The sequence below is a fragment of the Chenopodium quinoa genome, unplaced genomic scaffold (genome assembly GCF_001683475.1).
Source record: "Chenopodium quinoa cultivar QQ74 unplaced genomic scaffold, ASM168347v1, whole genome shotgun sequence".
In the NCBI taxonomy this organism is placed as follows: domain Eukaryota; kingdom Viridiplantae; phylum Streptophyta; class Magnoliopsida; order Caryophyllales; family Amaranthaceae; genus Chenopodium; species Chenopodium quinoa.
The window spans coordinates 2,713,372-2,733,562 of record NW_018744143.1 but is presented as its reverse complement, the minus strand read 5'-3'; the positions used below and the strand labels follow the sequence as shown (position 1 = coordinate 2,733,562).

Sequence of the window (20,191 nt, the reverse complement as noted above, 5' to 3'; positions counted from 1 at the left end):
TTCTTAGCAAGACAGATTAGTTTTAGAACATTGGACCAAAATTTCTAAGTCCAAGGAAGAGATTTGAAGAATGGGCCAAACAAGGAGTACGGGCCCATTGAACAAGGAGGAGGCAAGGAAGCCCAAGGAAAGCATGGGCTCTTGCCCGATGCACTCGCCCGATCGGGCGAAAAAGAAGCACATGAGACTCAAAGGCAAGCCCGGTCGGGTGGTGGGTACCCTGTTAGGCGCTCGTTTTTCAAGCAGCTTTTTAGATTGTTTTTATTCTTTTATTTTAGGATACTCTTGCTTAGTTTAAATACGTTTTTTAAGCGTGGTTAAGGAAGTCTTTTCATTAGCTTAATTCCAAAATTTTAGTTTTAAAGATTCTCTAGTTAATTGTTCTCTCAACATTGTTCCTCATTCATTTATGCAATTCAAAGTTTCCTTTATCCCGGTAATTATTTATCCCATTTTATTTCTCGTAATTTATTTCTTGATTTAATCATGTTTATTTTAATTGTTTTGATTAGTTTAGATTGAATTATGCGTGAGTAGTTTTCTATCTACGGTCTTGGGGATCCATGAATAATATGAAGGGATGATTTATTATTGTTGATTATTAATTTAGGTTAATTTCCCATTGATTGTTATAATGCTATTCAATAAGATTTTGGCCAGGTTTAGTTGTATTAGTTACACAATATCATTTCAAGGCGAAAGATGAGCTTAATATTAAGGCTATTTTCAATAGGTGAAATTAATTTATGTATTGTTAAGTCAAGATTCAGAAGATGCGATTTAATACTACTTAGAAATTAATTCCGTGATTATAATAAGTTGCAGAAGCCAGTTGTAATCTGCTTAACTTATGCATTGATATTTGATTGTTGTTTGTCGGTGGTGAACTTATGCCCTAGGCTTTTATTTAATTGATATCTTTTTAATTCATTCAAACCCGACTCGTTTAATTTCTTGATAATTTAGATTATAATAATTAATTAGAAATAGAAGAATAGTGTTTCCTTGTGGATTCGATCGTACTTCCCTATCTATTTTAGTTAGCGGTTTTAGAAATTACTTTTGATTCAGTTATACGACTTTATCTTGTCGGGTTGAGGTACGGTCAGGGTCTTTTTCCTTACCATAAAAAATAAAAAAAATAAAAAAATATGACAATAGAAGGACTAAAGGGGTAGCCCCATAGCCTTATAAAGTGTTAAACTCTCTCAGTTTTTATCAAAATCTTTCTCTATAATTAATTAATCTGCTCATTTACATAATTGCATCTTTAAATCGTGTGTCATGCCAAAAGGATATGCGTTAATATAATATAAAAATGGAGGAATTGGTTATTATGTTTTGACGAGGGAGTTTAAAGGGAGTATTGTTATGCATAAATAATTGCATAACGAGGGGTAAGGGTGTAATTATACGTAATGTATATTTTGACTTTAGAGTAGTACCATTGAGTGATCAATAGTACCATTGAATATTCAGTGGTACTATGTATGTATGTAGTGGTGCTATATATGCATTCAGTGGTACTAACTATATATATATATATATATATATATATATATATATATATATATATATATATATATATATATATATATATATATATATATATATATATATATATATAACCATTGGTATTATATAAGCTCTCAATGGTACAATTAAAAGTGGTCCCACTTACCTTTCTCTCTCCTCCTTTTACTCTTTTCCATGTGATTTTTAATATTTTAGTATCTGTTATGCATCTGTAAATGCATAACAATACTGCATTAGTACTTCCTCTGTTTTGACATGCCCTATACAAATTTTCTGGGTTCACCCCCTTGTGGGTTAAGGGCGCATGGGTAAAAAGAAAGTAACCCAAAGTGGACACCAAAAATCATTAGATGGTAAGTGAGATTATTGTGAGAAACTCACATACATTAAGTTGAATAAACATTATTAATGGTACAAACCATTGTACAATTAAATAATTCCAATATTAAAAAAAAATCATGTAAGCATTATATTGCTCTTAATTTTCACCCCTACTAAAAGTTAGAAACTGAATTATTGAATGCACTTCCCTTTTAGCCCTTAGCTCGTCATGGCTTACCACTATTAACATAACTACATAAGCAATACATTAACATAAAAAAATTAATAGTGCAAAAGCCACTTGAACTTTGGTGTAACAACAAAAAACAGAGATCTTTAGTACATTGAATTTTGCCATGAAATCGTCAAAAAAATAATAAAAACTTTGCCGTAATACGTGTTCAATTTTAATACTTCTTAATTGTATATTTCGTTTATCATACAATATAATATTTTAAAAGCTTGATGATGAAGTACATTTAGGTCGTTTTATTTACATTAGTTCATGACGTTTATTTTGAGATGATGCAAGCTTAGTGTCGACCATGGTTTAGGTAGACACGTGAGTTGCCTAGCCCAACACAAAATTGGTTTGTTTGGCATGAGGTACACTGGTGGATCATGAATCATACGAAGACATCATATTAAATTTTGACACAAACCCAACATGAGAATGACTAGCTAGATCACTTTTTCGACTAGTTTATACAAGATCTATATTAGTTGCATGTGGCTTTAAGCTTGGCACGACAAGTTGGTTTGGCTAGCATGGGTTTGTTTTTAGAAGACCGACATAACACATTTTTTTCCTGGTCTATTCTAGGTCGAACAACTTTCCATCTCATGAAAGATGCTCATAAAAGTATTCAAAGTTTGATTACACCTTAATTGGGCCAACATGTGATCCGCGATCTTCTAAATTATTGATGCACCATAACATAAAAAGAATGATTTCGTTAGATGTCATTTATTCAGTGACAAATTATTAGACGCTATTTTAAGTACCAAATTGATATAAGCCACATATAGTGCCTAAACCTTTTTTTTAATTCCTTCCCAAACACTTCCAAAATGAAAAATTAATACAAATTTTAATCAATTAATCATTTATTAAGGTAGCTTAAAAATTTGCAACTCAATCGGCTACATTATTTCCTTCACAAAAATTCCTAGCTTACATCTACATACAATACCTCAATCTTCCACATGGACAAATAACTGGATGCAGTAGCTTAGTTGGTTCATGCATGTAATTGCCGTTTAAGGTATTGAAATTAATCCGTCTTGAGTAAAGATAACCTAATCCAAAAGTGACTTGCTCCAGATTTCAACCCGTATGACCGCAATGGTTTAGCATAATTCAAACCCAAACTATACCCCTATTCTACTAGAGCCAATTGAACTCCACTAAATTACCTAAATTAACATCTCTAATTTTAGTTGATTGTTTGAACCCCTTTTGTCCCCAATTTTTTGTTTTCTTATTAGTCCATTTTATAAAACTATCACGCCTTATTTTTGGCCTGCCCCATGACAATTATCTAGATTTGCCATTGCTTCCACATATATCGTAAAGAATGTTGATCTACACGACTACACCAACGGGATTATCACCTTCGGTATTAACTCAATCATACTCTTAACTTCCAACTCTCCAATATGTTTTATACACTTTATAGTTGTAAGTTTGTTAGCATCAAAAATAGTTGTAAGTTTGTAACATGACAGAATTTTTAAAACCCCAATAGATTTCTGTTCATTTAATATATTTTTTTTTTACTCATTTTAAAATCTTAGAATGAAAATAAATAAATAAATAAATAAATAAAATGAGTAAATATGACTCAAATTTAAAAATTGAATAGATTAGACTTGAATCGAATGTGATCTCATTGAACCCAACCCAAATTAACATTTCTGGTGTATATATAAAAGGCGTTGGAAAAAAATTGGGCATAGTAACGTAAACTTAAGATTTCTCTTGTATCTTGGACCATAAAAAATAATATTTGGCGGCTAGGCGTTGGTAAATATCATGGGGTGACCCTTTAGCCGCTAGTTTTGGCTGGCATCAAATCCACTGACTGTCGAACACAACCAAACATTCAACCAAAATGACCCTTAACCATTTCCAAGAGTCCCTTTAACTTGTGCTTATTTACTAGTTGCCACACTCCTCTCTTTCGTTGTCTTTCTCTCTCTCTCTTTTCCTCCTCAATTCATTCATCAATCTTTCATAAACAATTCAATCCATTAATTATCACCATCTTTGTTGTTTTTATAGTAGAACAGAGCAAAAAAAAAAATGGCATTACTTCCTGTTAACAAGATCATACCACCAACATTAGTTTCATCTAGGAGAAATAATAGCCTATCATCGACAACGTTATCGTCGAGTGTGATAAGATGCCACCAGATTAGACCCCAGAAGGCTGGTGCTGTTTCTCCTGCGGCCGAGACGGCACCGGCTTCGTCTGTCGATGCGGCGAGGCTGGAGCCGAGAGTAGAGGAGAGAGATGGGTTTTGGGTTTTGAAGGAGAAGTTTAGAGATGGGATTAATCCTGCTGAAAAAGTTAAGATTGAAAAAGACCCAATGAAATTGTTTGTTGAAGATGGGATTAATGATCTTGCTACTTTATCAATGGAAGAGATTGATAAAGCTAAGCATAATAAGGATGATGTTGATGTTAGACTTAAGTGGCTTGGTCTTTTCCATCGTCGTAAACATCATTGTAAGTTTATTAATCATTTTTTTTTTTGTTTATTTTGTGATTTGGTGTTATTAGATCGGATTTTATGATTTATTTAGTTACTTTTTGAGTGGTTGATTACTTATTTTGGCAATTGTTTCTGATTTGATTGTTAAGTCAACAAATTCTTGTCGCAATTTATATGATTAGATCATACATTCGAGAGCGAGCATGACGTGCATTATACGTAGCAGTTCATAGTGAAAGGACATGAATAATATTCGGAATCCTGAAATTAGATTGGTACACAGTAAAACCATTGCCTGTTGAGTGTTAACTTTATTGACAATAGATTGTATAGAATGATAATGGACTAGGTAGGTGAATTGGTATTGAGAATTTTAACAAATTGGAGTAAAAGTCTGATGGATGAATGTAAATATGGTGATATTTTTAGACGGGAGATTCATGATGAGATTGAAGCTTCCAAATGGGGTAACAACGAGTGAGCAAACACGGTACTTAGCAAGCGTGATCAAGAAGTACGGGGAAGATGGGTGCGCAGATGTGACAACAAGGCAAAACTGGCAGATTAGAGGGGTTGTTCTGCCTGATGTGCCGGAAATCATCAAGGGTCTGGAAGCTGTTGGTCTTACCAGCCTACAGAGTGGTATGGACAATGTAAGAAACCCTGTAGGCAATCCTCTTGCAGGAATTGACCCTCATGAGATTGTTGACACCCGACCATTTACCAACCTGATTTCGCAATTTGTCACTGCTAATTCGCGTGGAAACCTTTCTATTACCAATCTGTAAGTCTGTTTGAGACCCCTTGAAGTAAATTAGTCTAATTGATTAGCTATTCTTTGGTTCTTATTTTTGGTTGTTTGTTTTGAACATTGGTACAGGCCAAGGAAGTGGAATCCATGTGTTATTGGTTCCCATGATCTTTATGAGCATCCTCACATCAATGACCTTGCTTATATGCCTGCAACAAAGAATGGAAAATTCGGATTTAATTTGTTGGTTGGAGGATTCTTCAGCATTAAAAGATGTGAAGAGGCGATCCCTCTAGATGCTTGGGTCTCAGCAGAAGATGTGGTTCCTGTCTGCAAAGCTATGCTTGAAGCTTTCAGGGATCTCGGCTTTAGAGGAAACAGGCAGAAGTGCAGAATGATGTGGCTAATTGACGAGCTAGTGAGTACTTAATACCAATCCTACTACTAACTGTTTATTACATCTATTACTATGTACTTACGGAGAAATTCGTTCTGCTTTTTCCTTGATTATTTGTTTGGGCCAATTGATCAATACTAAGTTGAATACGACCTCACTAACCTTTTTAAAATGTCTAACCATCTAACTGATATACCAATAGACCTTGGGATACGGTTTTGAGGCAGTGATGTGTGCCCACTAAGTCACAATATAATGCAAAGAGATTCTAACTCTACTGCTCTTTATTTTCTTCTCAATGATAGGGTATGGAAGGATTCAGGGCTGAGGTGGAAAAGAGAATGCCTAACCAAGTCCTAGAAAGAGCATCCTCTGAAGAACTGGTTCAGAAACAATGGGAAAGGAGAGAATACTTGGGAGTTCACCCTCAGAAACAAGAAGGCTTTAGCTTTGTGGGCCTTCACATTCCTGTTGGACGTCTCCAGGCCGATGAGATGGAAGACTTAGCTCGTATAGCTGATGAATATGGTTCTGGTGAGCTCCGTCTGACAGTGGAGCAAAACATAATCATCTCAAATGTGGAAAACTCCAAGGTAGATGCACTACTAAACGAGCCTCTCTTAAAAGAGCGGTTCTCCCCTGAGCCACCCATTTTGATGAAGGGGCTTGTGGCCTGCACTGGGAGCCAATTCTGCGGCCAAGCTATCATTGAGACCAAAGCCAGGGCACTCAAGGTGACAGAGGAGGTTCAACGACTAGTGTCTGTGACACGACCTGTTAGGATGCATTGGACAGGGTGTCCTAACAGTTGTGGGCAAGTACAAGTGGCTGATATTGGATTTATGGGTTGTATGGCTAGGGATGAGAACGGTAAGCCTTGTGAAGGAGCCGATGTGTTTGTAGGAGGACGTATTGGCAGTGACTCACATCTAGGTGAAATCTACAAAAAGCAAGTTCCGTGTAAAGATTTGGTGCCTATCGTTGCTGAGCTTTTGATCAACCAATTTGGCGCTGTTCCCAGGGAAAGGGAAGAAGCAGAGCAATAAGCTGCTTTGGGTGCCTGCCTGTTCTTGACAATTGTTACGCGTATCCACATGTACGATTGTTTTTTAAGCTTGCATAAGATCCCATGTACGTCTGCATAACAAGATGCTCGAGTTATGCTGTTGGGAGCATAAATTAGATTAATTTGTTTCTTTTATAGGCATTGTAAAATGTCAATAGCAGACCTGCTTTTGTTTATAGGCGTTGTGAAAGTTCCATTATTCATTCGATCATTTTCCCACTATTATCTTGCTTTCTGCTTTAATACCTTTTACTTGAGTTGTTTTGTCTTTTCTATTGCAAATTTGCTAGAGTTGTCAAGCTTTAGGTCCTTTCCCCCCCCCCCCCCCCACAAAATCTTACAGGTGAGGTATCACACTCGAACTTTATGTATATTAGTAAAAGGTATATATAATGACTACTCGTACTATTATAAAAGGTACATGAGTAGGGATGGCAGGTGGGTATAAAAATGCGAGTCTCGCACCGCACCCGTCCCAATTGGGGCGGGTACGGGTACAAGTTTGGCGGGTATGTAGGCCGGGTATGGATACAAAAGTCATACCCACCGTGGGTAGGTGGTGAATTTTGAGTTATACCCGTCTATTACCCGCATCACCCCGCCTACCTGCCTACTTACCCGAATACCCGCCCAAATACCCACATATTGCCTACTACATTGTATATTATGCTATTATAATATATATTCATAACAATTAAAGTGTATAACGACAAGTTATATAGGAAATTTATTTAAAAAGAATGTTGAGTTGGCGGGTAAAAGGCGGGTGGTGGATATCCACTTGGGTGGTGGAGCAAGGGTGGGTTTAGGTTTCTACCCACTTAGACGGGTGCGGGTGTTGAATTTTATCCACCGCGGATGGCGGGTAGGTGGTGGGTATAAAATATTTGATGGGTGTGGGTATGGGAGAGGGTATCCACACCGCCCAATTGCCATCCCTAAGCATGAGATATCTAAAAGTTGTGCGTAAGTGTACCACCCAAGTGATAGACTTGCTTATGTTCCTAACCTTCAAAATTATTTTCTTAGACATTTGTTGAAATTTGATCATCCAACTTGTTTAAGTCCACTAATATTCATATGCTACTAACTATTCATTAGAGACTCTGGAGCAAAATGATTGTTGTTTATTTTATTGTATAGATGTGTTGTATGGACTTTTTATTTATTAATATCTTATGTCAGGTTTAGTTCACCTTGAAAACTTATGTCATATATCAGCTTAGCTGAGGGAGGAATTGTTAAAATCTTAAAATCACTTTATTATATAAAATACTATGTTAGATCCCGTGCCATGCACGTGATCTATAGTTATGTATAGTTTTAGATTATTATATTTGATTGATAAGTATTACAATTATAAATTAGTCGAGGAATAATAAAAGTATGTTATAGATTGATTTGGTATTTGCATGTTTTATTGTAACTTCTAATACACAACTAAAACAAAAGTAGGCAAATTATTCAAGCAATCTTTTTCTTGTTGTAAAATAGGTTACAAATTATTTTAAGAATATATTTTTTTGGTTTATAGTTGCCCAAATTATTTTTATAACTATTTGTGAAATTTATTATAAATATAATAATTACTACATTAATATGGAATATGTATAAAAAAAATATTATTTTTGTAAATGATTTGTTTCCTTAATTAATAGATTTTTTTAATCAAATTAAAAAAAAAAACAAAAAAAAAACTAAGGACACAAAGAGATGAAACGTGTCATTACTGGTGTGTTACATATATATATATATATATGTAAGTAATATAAATGAGAACTATAACCCTTTAAAACAAAGATACCTACGTACATGGTCTCACTTTCAAGTTTTTTTTTAGTTTATGTATGTAGGCATGTAGCCATGGTAACTGAGTAACAATTAGGAAAACAGAGGTAGTATGTTATATTACCATATTCGACTTTCGTAGCTTACCATAAATTAAGTTTGTTTAATTTATTATTACATGTTTACTTAATCTAATGTATGACATGTTTATTTTGCCTCTCCTAATTGATTTAACATCGTGTCTACGGTACGGTGATTCCATACCGTTAGGGAGGATCAGCAATGGCTAATCATCAGATATGCAAGTGCCTCACAGCATAACAAGCCCTTCAAGATTTTGCAATAAACATTCAAAGTTTGAAGGCCAATTTATCCGCCTATTCGTCACCTGTAATAGTTGTCGGCAGCGGCTACGTTGGAGGTGAAAATTCTTGATATTTTTTTTCATGAAATTGTAATTTTTTTTAATATTAATTGATCTTGACATGTTGAACTCTAATAGAGACTAGTAATTTAAAAACTCAGGATTTGATTTTATTTTGCCTTCGCATCAGTAGACGAGGCCAAAAAATTGGCTAGGGCAAATGTATTCAAATGCTGCTAAATATGTTGGTCCGCTAATGTGAACATTAAAGTGATATGCGATGAAATTCAAATGGGAAAAGATTTTGGAATTGATGGAGTTGTTAGTGCACTACATGGACTTATATGTGGGAGAACGTTGCTTTGGTAGCTACTTTGTATATACTACCTCTGTTTCTTATTGTTGTAACAAAAGAATATTTTATCTCACAAATAATATCCTGTTATTGCAAATAATAAGTAATAGAGGTAGTAATATATGTGTGCAATATATATATAATATATAATATATAATATAATTGAATTTGTTTTTAGGATTTTTAAATATTATGAAAGGTTTATATAAATGTTTTTATTCTTTTTATTAATAATTTAGAATAATAAATTCATTTACATTTGGTTAAAAATTAGTTAAATAAAATTGATTTAGAATAATAATTTTTAAAATAGAAATGTAATTTACCATACCGAATGTGCTGACGAGACTATGTTGTCGTCTCGACCTTTTGTACAAACCCATTTCGATAAGGCTTGTCGTTTAAAATTTAGAAAAGTTTTTCTGCAATCTCCTTCGACCTTTTATGGGCATCAGGTATGTACTAACAAATTTTAATTTTGATTTTTTCGTGCATACTTTCACTTATTTAGCTTAATTTAAAAATACCTTTTTATTAGGATATCATCAACTTCTTCAAACTCGGTGGAAACATAATATTTTCCAACGGATTGAGAGATCCTTATCAAGTGGAGGATAATTCTTCAATTTAGAAAAAACAAAAACCTTACTATTTATTTCGTTGACTAACATAATATTCACTCTAATTGATAGGATGTTAGATGATATATCATCAACCATTGTTGCAATCATATCCAAACCCTTTTTTTTAAAGATATATAATGATGTTATGATTCAAATAGTAATTATATTATCAAATAGTAATTAATATTACACTACTATAGTACATCTTATCTTGTTTTTTCAATCTCATCAAGGTTCATATTCCACGGACTAGTGGGTGGTTGGTTATGATAATGTCCCAAAAGAGTTGAAGATGCAAGGGAAGCTGAGTTAAAGATATTTCGAGGTTGGATTGATGTATTTCATCATATACCCAATATATTTTTGACCGCAAAATATAAGTTGATCTTGTTGATCAATTTATTTTGTCAATCAACAGGGTAAAAGTGTCTTTTTCATCATTAAACCTGGGGTAAAAATGTCTTTTCCATCATTAAATCTGGGTCAAAATGGTAATAACATATGTTTAGTAAGGGTAAAAGTGTCTTTTCCATCATTAAACTTGGGGCAAAATGGTAATAGCATGTGGCTACTGTTCACGTTATTTATAATTTTGCCATTTTGATTTGTTTTGTAAATTGATCAAGAAGATCAACTGGGGCAGCCTCTCAACCCTATCAATGTATTTTGGTTACAACTTTTGGTTTTGTTTTATATTTATGTGTTTAATTTAATTAGTGGACGCTTAATTTTTTTTGTATAAATTTAGGTTTGTGATGTGTTTTATTAGGTCACCTAGACTCAAGTATTTGAGTTAATATCAGCAAATTTATGTGTTTGTACGTAATATTAATGTTGTAGTATTGGTGTTCTTTGATTTATTTGTTATATATACTAAGTTTGGCCTCGTACTACGCACGAATTCATAATAATAAGATTTAATAATGATAGTTAATTTAAATTAAATGACTTATATATAAAATAAAATCATAAAAAAAAAAGATTTTTTTAATAGAATTTTATTAAAAAAAGGTATACATCATTTTTTGGAGGAAAATTTTTTCACAAAATTATGCCAAGTGTCCTATCCGGTGATTATTTTAGTAAATAGTACTAGTTTCGGTCCCGTGCCATACACGGTAATTTTTAAAAGTTACTATCAACTTTTCATGTTAAAAAGTTAAAAAAAATCTTTAAAATATTAAAACATATGCACACTGCTTTGATGTGAATTCTAATCAATAAATAAACAACTATTTTTTATTAGGGAATAAATATGAATACTTTCTTGAAGTAAATCAAAATATGTCGCAAATCATGTTATTTTTTTTTTATTATAGTCATAAATGTTTGTGTGGAAAGGTATATCAAATCTTATTTATTTCAAGTAATTATTTTTGTATAAGATTATTTTATTATTTTATACTATAATTGATTTTTTTTTCAAAAAAAAAAAATATTAAGGACACCACAGGAGATGACACGTGTCATTGCTGGTGTGTCTTTTTGTATATAGTTATTCATTGATAGACTAGTTCTTTGCCCGAGCAATGCTCGAATATTTGTTAATGGATTGTGTATACATTTAAATATTTAATTATGCTATTGTATTATTATAGATGTGATACGTTAATGTAGAGTATTTCTATTTTGTAATTTGCTTACAAGTTATGAATTTAAGATTTAGTTAAAATCCTTCATTATTAGGAAACGAAATTATTTAATAGATTAACAGTTAAAGATTCAAGAGAATATACATTTTATAGATTAACCATTTAAAAAATATTTTATTTATCTAAAGTTATTATTGTTCTAATTTTTAGGCTGCATATTCTCTCTCTCTCTCTCTTTTTTTTTTTTTTATTATCAATTATCTTATTATTTTTTAAGGAAAAAGAAAAAATAGTTTTTGGCAAGAAAATTTTTATTGTGGACGCGACATGTGTACTATTGGGATAATCCAGGTGATTACTTTAATATATAGTAAGTATTTAGTATATAGTATTGATTGATTATTGATAAATATATAGTCATTATTAATAAGGGGAAAAAAAGTCATACCAAGCTAATTTTAGGAAAATTCTTAATAATATCCTTATGACGCAGGCTACTTAACTTTAAATTAAGTTACAAGTCTCCAACATTTGAGCTCAGCAAGCTTGATCTCAAAATTAACTAGTAATAGCATGAACTAGCCAAGCTATCCATTTTTCAAGGTCAATCAAATGGACTTGTTCATGTTGTCATCTGAAATCTCTATGTATCGGCATGTCGCTATTGATCTCCAAGATACAAAGATGTGAGGCCAACAATGTGGAGAGGCATACCAAGAAAAGACCAGCATTCAAATGTTATGTATAAAAGGCCATATTAGTCCAATAGACCTTTTGATTTACCTTGAAAACTCCAGTATTTATGCGTTATTATGAGCAAAAGATGCAAGGACTACATTAAAAGAATTATTTCTAAAATGCCGAGCTATTATATAGAATAAAAGATACACTCTGACTGAACTCAGATTTTCAATCACAGAAAACCCAACTCCTTTCTCAATGGAGTTATGCCTTTATAAGTATCATCTATACATGGCATTCCATCTCCTTTGAATCTTTACTATAACAAGCTCCAAAAACAGGCTTCTTTAGTGCCTTGAAAATCCCTCAGTCGTTCGATAAACATGTACATAAGAATGAATGTAAAGCTCAAATATACCAAGCAAAAAAGAGAAGTATAAAGTGTAGATACACAATTGATAACCATGTACAGCATAGAAACTGTTGATGCCGCTTCAGAAGAGGACTTTACGGAAAGAAGGAAGAAGAATGCAGCAGCAGACAATGACAAAGCACTGATCCAGGAGCTTATGATGTCTTCTGATTCTGAGAAGATTTTCTCTTAGTAAAGAACATAAGGATCCTTGGAAACAAAAACCTACGCTTTTTCTTCAATGTGTTACTCAGCCCAAACATACCCTTTGGACTTTTTAAGTTTTCCTTAGGACTTCCTGGGTTCGGGGAAGTGCTACTGGTAGCTCTAGATTGGGCTATCTGCTCTACATTCTTCAAACCAAGTCCTTGCCCATATTGGAAAGGAGGGGATGATGAATCAACTACCTTCTCAATTTTGATTCCCTTCAATTCTGGTCCATCCTCGGCACTCTTCCTAGGGCTATTAGCTGCACCTTGGCCTAATTCACCAGCTTTACGCCTTTGTTCACTCTCAGCCCTCCATTTCCTTAGCTCCTGTTCTACACCCAGTTTCCCTTCCTTGGCCTTTTCAGCTCTCTCCAAAGCGATTCTCAGAGCTTCCTTTCTTTCTTCTACTTCTCGATTTGCTTCTTCCAATTGGGCCAAGGATTTCAACTCAGATTCTTTAGCTACCTCAATTTGAGACATTGCAGCGGTTATCTTCAAGTTGGCTTGCTCCTCTGCCTCATGAGCCCGTTTGCTCAAGTCGTAGTACTCTTCTACAGAAAGTGTTACCCCGTTAGGTGAGTCATTGTCTTCAACATTATTTTTGGTTGATTCACTCTCTTGGAGAGCCTTGATTGCTGCAAGGGCTAGCTCCTCTGAAGCTTTGGAAGCCTCCATCTCCTTCCGAGCAGCAAGCAATCGGCTCTCCATGGTATTAGCTCCAGCTTTAGCTTGGTCTGCATCCTCCTTTGCTCTCTTCAATTCTTCACGAGCCAAACTAACAGCGGATTTAGCCACATCTGCCTCTTCAGAAACATGCTGCAATTGCTTAGGCAACTCTGCCATTTTCTCTCTAGCTTCCTTCTCCCTCACCTGAACCACAGCTATTTCTGACTTGATTTTCTCCAACTCAGCCTCGAGAGATGCAACTGCAATTGAAGCCATACCTTCTCTCTGCCTTAGGTTGGCTAATTCCAACTTTTCCTTCTCAAGCTCTGACTTTAATGAAGTGGCTGCCACCTTTAGGCAGTTTACTTCATCCGTTGCTTTTTCAATGTTGAGCTTTACATCTTCAAGTTCCTTAGTTGCTGCAGCAACTGCTACTTGCATATCGGCATGAGTTTTGTTCACTTGAACTGGTGTATTGTCACCATCACTAATTTCCTGACTTACTTTTGACTCCATGTATGCTGCTAGTTCAGCTTTTAAATCAGCAAGAAGTTTGGATGCTGAGTTCAGGTTAGTTTTCAGTTCCTTAGCTGACTCAATTTGCTGGTTTAGTTTCTCCAGATCTTCTTCTGCTTGTTTCAATTCTTTGTCCCAAGAGAGACTATCTTGGTCCTTGGCCATAGCTGCTCCAATCCTTTGTTCCTCCGCCTCTAGATGAGCAGCATGTGCAGACTCTAGGGTTTCCTTCGTAGTAATCAGCTCTATGGTAAACTCCTCCACAGTCTTCTCAATCTCTTTAGATGCAGAGACAGCCTCTTCAGCTTTCTTCACAGCTTCTTCTTTCTCAGTCAATAAAGAAGCATGTTCTTTTTGCAGCAATTGCAGCTCTTCCTTTACAGATTTAAGGTCAGCAATTGCAGCAGCATGTCGAGCTTTAGCCACCTCAAGCTGTTGCTTGGCTGCCACACTAGCTTCGTGAGCAATACCTTGTTCCATCTCTACAACTCTGAGCTGGGCAAGTTCAGAATCTTGCTTCGCTTGACACTCTTCTGTCTGTGCTCTTTCCAGATTCAACTTTAGTTCCTCAACAAGTCTCTTAATGTTTTCCAAGTCCTTCAGTATCTGGATCTTTGACTTTTCAGCCATCTCGGACTGCTCCTTGTACAGGGGGATCTCTTGTTGTACCTTTGTAAGTTCTTGTTCTATGATTTTGCGCCTCTGCACATCCATAAGCAGAACTTCTAAATAGCTAGAAATCAATATGTCAAATCAAAATCTCATGTTCAGGAATTTAAGGCAAAATACTGGTCTACAAAGAAGTACTAAACCAAATTCGAAACAGAAAATCAGATATATTAACCTCCACAGTCTGAACTTTATGAGCTTTCCAGTCAACAATGCCTCCAAACTTAGAAACTGCTTCTTTCACAGATTCAAATGGCGCTGCTGTATCAATAAGAATTCTGTTTAAGTCATACTCAGCAGTAACGTTGGAGGGACTAACAGGAGTTCCACCTCCAACTGCAGCCCCAGCAACCTTGCCATTTGTGGCAACATCTCCGACAGAGGGAGCCTGAATGTCTTTTACAGAATCATTGACAGAAGCAAGTTCTGGAGAACCTGAAAAGACATAAGTAAGAGTGTGTTGAAAAGAGAATGAAATGAAACAGATAAGAACAAAGCAATCTGTTCTGATATGTGGTTCCGAAAACAAGCAGATCTAAAACGACATTTTTTATGCGATCTAAAGTATATGATATTCACAATCCTTGGTACAAAGACATCAGCTCAAAATGTTCCTAGTTTAATATGCTCTATAGTTTATTTGAAACCATTGTTTTTATACCAAGAATAATACGTAGTACTAAGTATGAGAGTGTTTTGTCACCAGCATTCACAATGCTTTTTTGTTTTACTTTAAGTACGCAATTAAAAAAAATTTTACCCCCCCTAAATCACCCAAAACTGTATCCTATGTTAATATTACATGAAATTAGCAAGACCTAGATTAATTAAATTCACTATTTGAATCACATATAATAAACCATTATGCATTATGAAACCGATGCACTATGGAAACCGTGCAACAGAAAATTAAAGGAAAAAAATCAGAAAAATGGATCCCCTCGGCCCTCCCTACTTTAATTCTCTTCTAATATGTAGCAGAAACTCCCCCCTTCCCAGAGAGATAAAACATAGAACTAAAAGAGCAATAAGAAAGGAAAAGAAGCTTCAAAGTGTTTGGGCATATATTCTTTCTAGAACTATTTATTTAACTTTGGCACTTTTACAATGCACAGATGGGGAACACTGAAATCCATCTTCCAACTATGGAGAAAACATACTTGAAAATAATAGTACATTCAGATTCCTTACTTGACATGCAGTTTTCTATAAATGAACCAATTTGAAGTGGTGGTAAAATGACACTAATGCAAAATTTCTAACAAATAACAAGGGCAAGTGATCTGCAGCTTGTTCCATAAGATAATATTTGCTCACTTAAATATGTAAAATATGAGCAGCAGACCGATCATGTAGAGACAAATAATCCTACGCTCATGGACAGGCACTAACAACCACTGAAATATTCTACTTTTTCATCAAATTAATAAATCACCGCAACATTATCAACTGATTTCTCACAAACTATTACTCCAACTCGAGGAAACAGAAGGTTCTGCTTATTTTGGGCTACTGTTCTGACTTCTGAACACAACTTTATTGATACAAGAAACCATGTACGTTCTCATATCCCAGAATAAAAATCTAACTGAAAGTAGTACAACAAAGAAGTGCAAGTGCGCAACAAATTCCATGTGCAAGTAAGAATTGACCTATAATAATCACGTTCAAACTTCAAAGTACTAACAGCACCTGGACCCAAGTATCCTTTTGTCATTTCAGTTGACCCCTCAACCCATTAATAACATAGGAGGATCATACATGAACCCAACAACTAGTACATATTAGCCACTTAGCTACAGGCATGAGGTTGCAAACCGATCATGTACAGCAGAACAGACATGAGTAATACTCTTGTCAAGGATGATTACCAACAATCATTCACACCATCCAAGCTTCATGCCATCAAGTTTTCACATCAACCACGAAATCCATCACCAACCTCTCACATGACACATGACATACCTATTGGCCCTTCCTCAAACTACTAGACCATCAATATAAAGATCATTTAATTTCTAGCTCACCCTACATGCCTCCTTACCTACAATTCTACAAAAAAACTACATATGTTTCTTTGATACAACTGCTAACTAGTACAAAAAATATGGGGAACACACAAATTTATTAATCAAATTCAAAGCACAAATAATACCTGAATCCAAATTATTCTCTAGTTGTCCATTCAATGGACCATCTGACCCATCAATACCGCCCGAATTATTATCCGAAGCCCCTTCAACTGGTACTGATGACCCGGTACCGTCATCCAATTTATGCGGAGAAGGATCTTCCCCAGATTTTGCATTGTCTTGTATGCCATTAGACAATTCCATATGTTCACTAATTCATTAATTATGACAATATCAATAATTAAGCATACACTTTATGAAACCAATACTAAAATAGGAAATAAATTAATAAAAAGGAAGTTGAATTAATACAAGATGGATCATAAATTACCTTGAAGATTTTGTGTTGAATTGTTCTTCCTCAGACTGTGCCAAAGAAATCTGCGGATTTTCTTCAATATTTGTACCCATTTTCCTATTACAACAAAAAAACTTTTTTTCACATACAAAAATTTAACCTTAATCAAACTTCCAGCAGCAAAAAATCTCTAAAATTTTAAGCTGGCAACTCAAAATTGTAAAAGTTATCCCAAACAAAAAAAAAAGCTTGAACAGAAGTTACCCAGATAAAATTTCAACCCAAATTTCAATAAACCAGCTCAGAAAAATTCAAAATTACAACCCCACCAAAAAAAATTGGAACTTTTTTATTTTTGGGAATTTTTTTGGAATCCAAGAAATTGGGTTTTGATTAATCAATGAATAGAAGGGTAAAGCTGAAAATTAAGGAGGAAATTAAGCAGAAAAAGAGAAGAGAAAGTTTGAAAGGATATGATAAATTAATAGAAACTTTTCCTTCTACTTTACCTAATTTTTATCTTTAAGATTTTATAATGATAAATTATGATGTTGATTGGAGGGAGAAATTTTTGGGTAGAGCTAGAAAAAAAAAAAAACCCAGAGATTTTGATGGTAGAATTTTTTAGTTCTAATCAAACCGGAAAACAAGGTCAACCTTTCTTTTTTGTGATGTTGATTTGTAGCTCACACTAATTTAGATTGAGTTTTATACTTTTATTACCCAAAAAAAAAAAAGAAAAAAAATAGAATGCAAATCTTACAAGTAGTAATTTCTCTCTCCTCCATTGTCCTTGACTCCGTGCATGCAACGGGATTTCTTGATTGTTTTTTTTTTTTTTTTTTTTTTAAATTTTATAATTTTTTTTAAATTTTTTTTATTTTGCTATTATTAGTTGGACTATTTGGATTTTGGGGTACCTCACTGGGCTCACTCTAACATTTATGTCGGATTATGACAAATTGACAAGTATGTTAGAGCAAAGGTATCCCTCAAAAAAGAAAAAGAAAAAAAAAAAAAAAAAGGAAATGTAACAACTATTAATTCATCTAGAAAAATAAAACACAACTTCTTTTATATTTTCTCCGATTTTTTAATACTTTGACTGGCATGTAGCTTTAAGTGGTTGAGTTAAAGTTGTTAAAATATTGTGTATGTATGGTTAAATTATTTTTTTAAACAGTAGGTTATACTATGTATGTTTTATGTAAAAGTAAAGGATGTGAGAGAAATAATAAAAATAAAAAGTATGCATAGGGATGAGAATTGGGATAATAAAATGAAGGAGATATACAATTATAATAAAATGAAGGAGATATACAATATAATTAAACAGTAGATTTCCATTAAAGGGTGTGCTTCATTTATTTTTATTTTTTAAAAAAAAGTTTATATTATTAAAGTGTTGTATTAAAAAAATAAAAAAAATAATAAAACAAAAAAAATAAAATAAAAAAACCATAGAATTTTATAGGGTTCATAAATTGTGTGAATTGTGAGAAATTGCGTAAAGAGTAAACATCAGCGTGTTGCAATAAATCAGTTTCAAAGATAAAAGTTTGGAAAATACCTTTAAAATAATACTACCTCCGTTACATATTATGTACAGCTTTTGAATATTTTATACCTCACAAATAATACCTAAAATTTGCACGTAATATGTAACAGAGGTAGTATTTTAAATCTATCAATAACTTTATACTAAAGGCGAAACTAAAAATGACACTTGTCATTTTCTGGTTAAAAAATTTCCCGCTTTAGTTTTCTTTCTTTTCTTTTTTTTCTTTTTTTTTTTCTGGCCAAATTTTAATAACATCCTTTTATAACCTATAATAATACTTATTTTCATTTTGACAACGTATTTAATCCAATTACTCAATTAATTTTTTTTTACATTTATCCTACTGTATATACTAGGAAACTTTTAGTTACAAAAATACTAATATAGATTAAAAATAAGGTATTATAATATATTATTATCCAAGATTATTATAATATTATCAACTTTTTTTCTCCAACTTTTATCATTTGACAATAAAATTTATTTTAATTAAAGAAGAAAAATCATTATGGTAGCATACTTTGTGTAAATCTTAAAATTATATATAACTTTTATAAGAACAATCGAACAAAATCATATATATTGGAAAATTCAAGCTAATTACTATAAACATTTGTGTGATTATTTAAAAAAAAAATTAAAAACCCCTACTACTCACTAAAAATATATTTTAAAAAATTGATTACGAAATACTAATTATCCTAATGTAAAATAAATTCAACTAAATTTTCATATAATGCCGGTCAAAGTGTGCCAACAAAATATAAGGACAAATGTATATGAGTTTGTATAGGGGTACTAACCTAAGCTAATATTTTCATTCATTTATATAAAACCTTATAGCTTCTAATTTCTATTACTAATTTATACAATCCAATTCAATAACCTTTACGTATTTGGTATTAGTATAAATTAAAATTCAAGTTATTTTGTTACAAATATTATTTTTGGATAAATAATTGTTGAATTAACACCATTATTTATAATTTATTTGTTATAAACCGTAATTATGAACGTGCATGGCACGAGACTTATCCTAGTTGTGGAATAAGGTTCCATTTACCTTCCTCTAGACTTATGGTGCTGGCTCTTCTAAAATTCTTAATATGGTTATTTGAAACAGAGAAGGGAAGATTTTTACATGGTGACACTGTTGTTCAGCTTGTACATTAGCATTTTCGCCGATTGAGCTACCTTGACGCTAGTCAACTCTTCCTATTTGATTCATTTTCCTTATCCCATGTACTGCCTATTCAATCATGTGGACTAAGAAATGTCTAAATTTGAACTAAAGAGTAACAAATTCATTTCAAAAGAGAACCAAAAAGGCAAAAATTATACAATTTTTAGGTTGGGAGTGTATCAAATGATTAAGGGGAAAGTAAATGCTAATAGCTCCCTAAGACTTTCGAAAGTTAAAAACCATCTTCCATCTGAATGGCACTTTGTATTGAGGTGCATGCATCTTGCAAAACTAATTTTAATCCATCACTGTTTCGCAGGTAAAAACTCCAAGCCCTGAACAACACTTCGGGA

General features: G+C 33.4%; 2 protein-coding genes across 4 annotated transcripts; one reads left to right on the top strand and one right to left on the bottom strand.

The window, feature by feature from the left end:
• Window positions 1–3,933: 3,933 nt before the first annotated feature.
• LOC110693275 (ferredoxin--nitrite reductase, chloroplastic) lies at window positions 3,934–7,011 on the top strand. The gene is made up of 4 exons (XM_021870438.1): window positions 3,934–4,589; window positions 5,005–5,359; window positions 5,456–5,744; window positions 6,029–7,011. Exons 1-4 carry the CDS (start codon window positions 4,163–4,165, stop codon window positions 6,767–6,769), a joined length of 1,812 nt encoding a protein of 603 aa, XP_021726130.1. The 5' UTR covers window positions 3,934–4,162; the 3' UTR covers window positions 6,770–7,011.
• Window positions 7,012–12,348: 5,337 nt separating this feature from the next.
• On the bottom strand, window positions 12,349–18,035 carry LOC110693271 (protein WEAK CHLOROPLAST MOVEMENT UNDER BLUE LIGHT 1-like). Of its 3 annotated transcripts, none has more exons than XM_021870431.1 (5): window positions 17,858–18,035; window positions 17,128–17,211; window positions 16,820–17,007; window positions 14,840–15,099; window positions 12,349–14,697 (listed from the first exon to the last, which is right to left on the bottom strand). In XM_021870431.1, the coding sequence occupies exons 1-5, from the start codon at window positions 17,899–17,901 to the stop codon at window positions 12,760–12,762; spliced, it is 2,514 nt and encodes an 837-aa protein (XP_021726123.1). In that variant the 5' UTR covers window positions 17,902–18,035; the 3' UTR covers window positions 12,349–12,759. The 3 variants fall into 3 exon arrangements, with proteins under 3 accessions (XP_021726123.1, XP_021726125.1, XP_021726124.1); XM_021870433.1 differs by lacking the exon at window positions 17,858–18,035 and adding an exon at window positions 17,604–17,799; XM_021870432.1 differs by lacking the exon at window positions 17,858–18,035 and adding an exon at window positions 17,359–17,595.
• Between the last annotated feature and the right edge of the window lie 2,156 nt (window positions 18,036–20,191).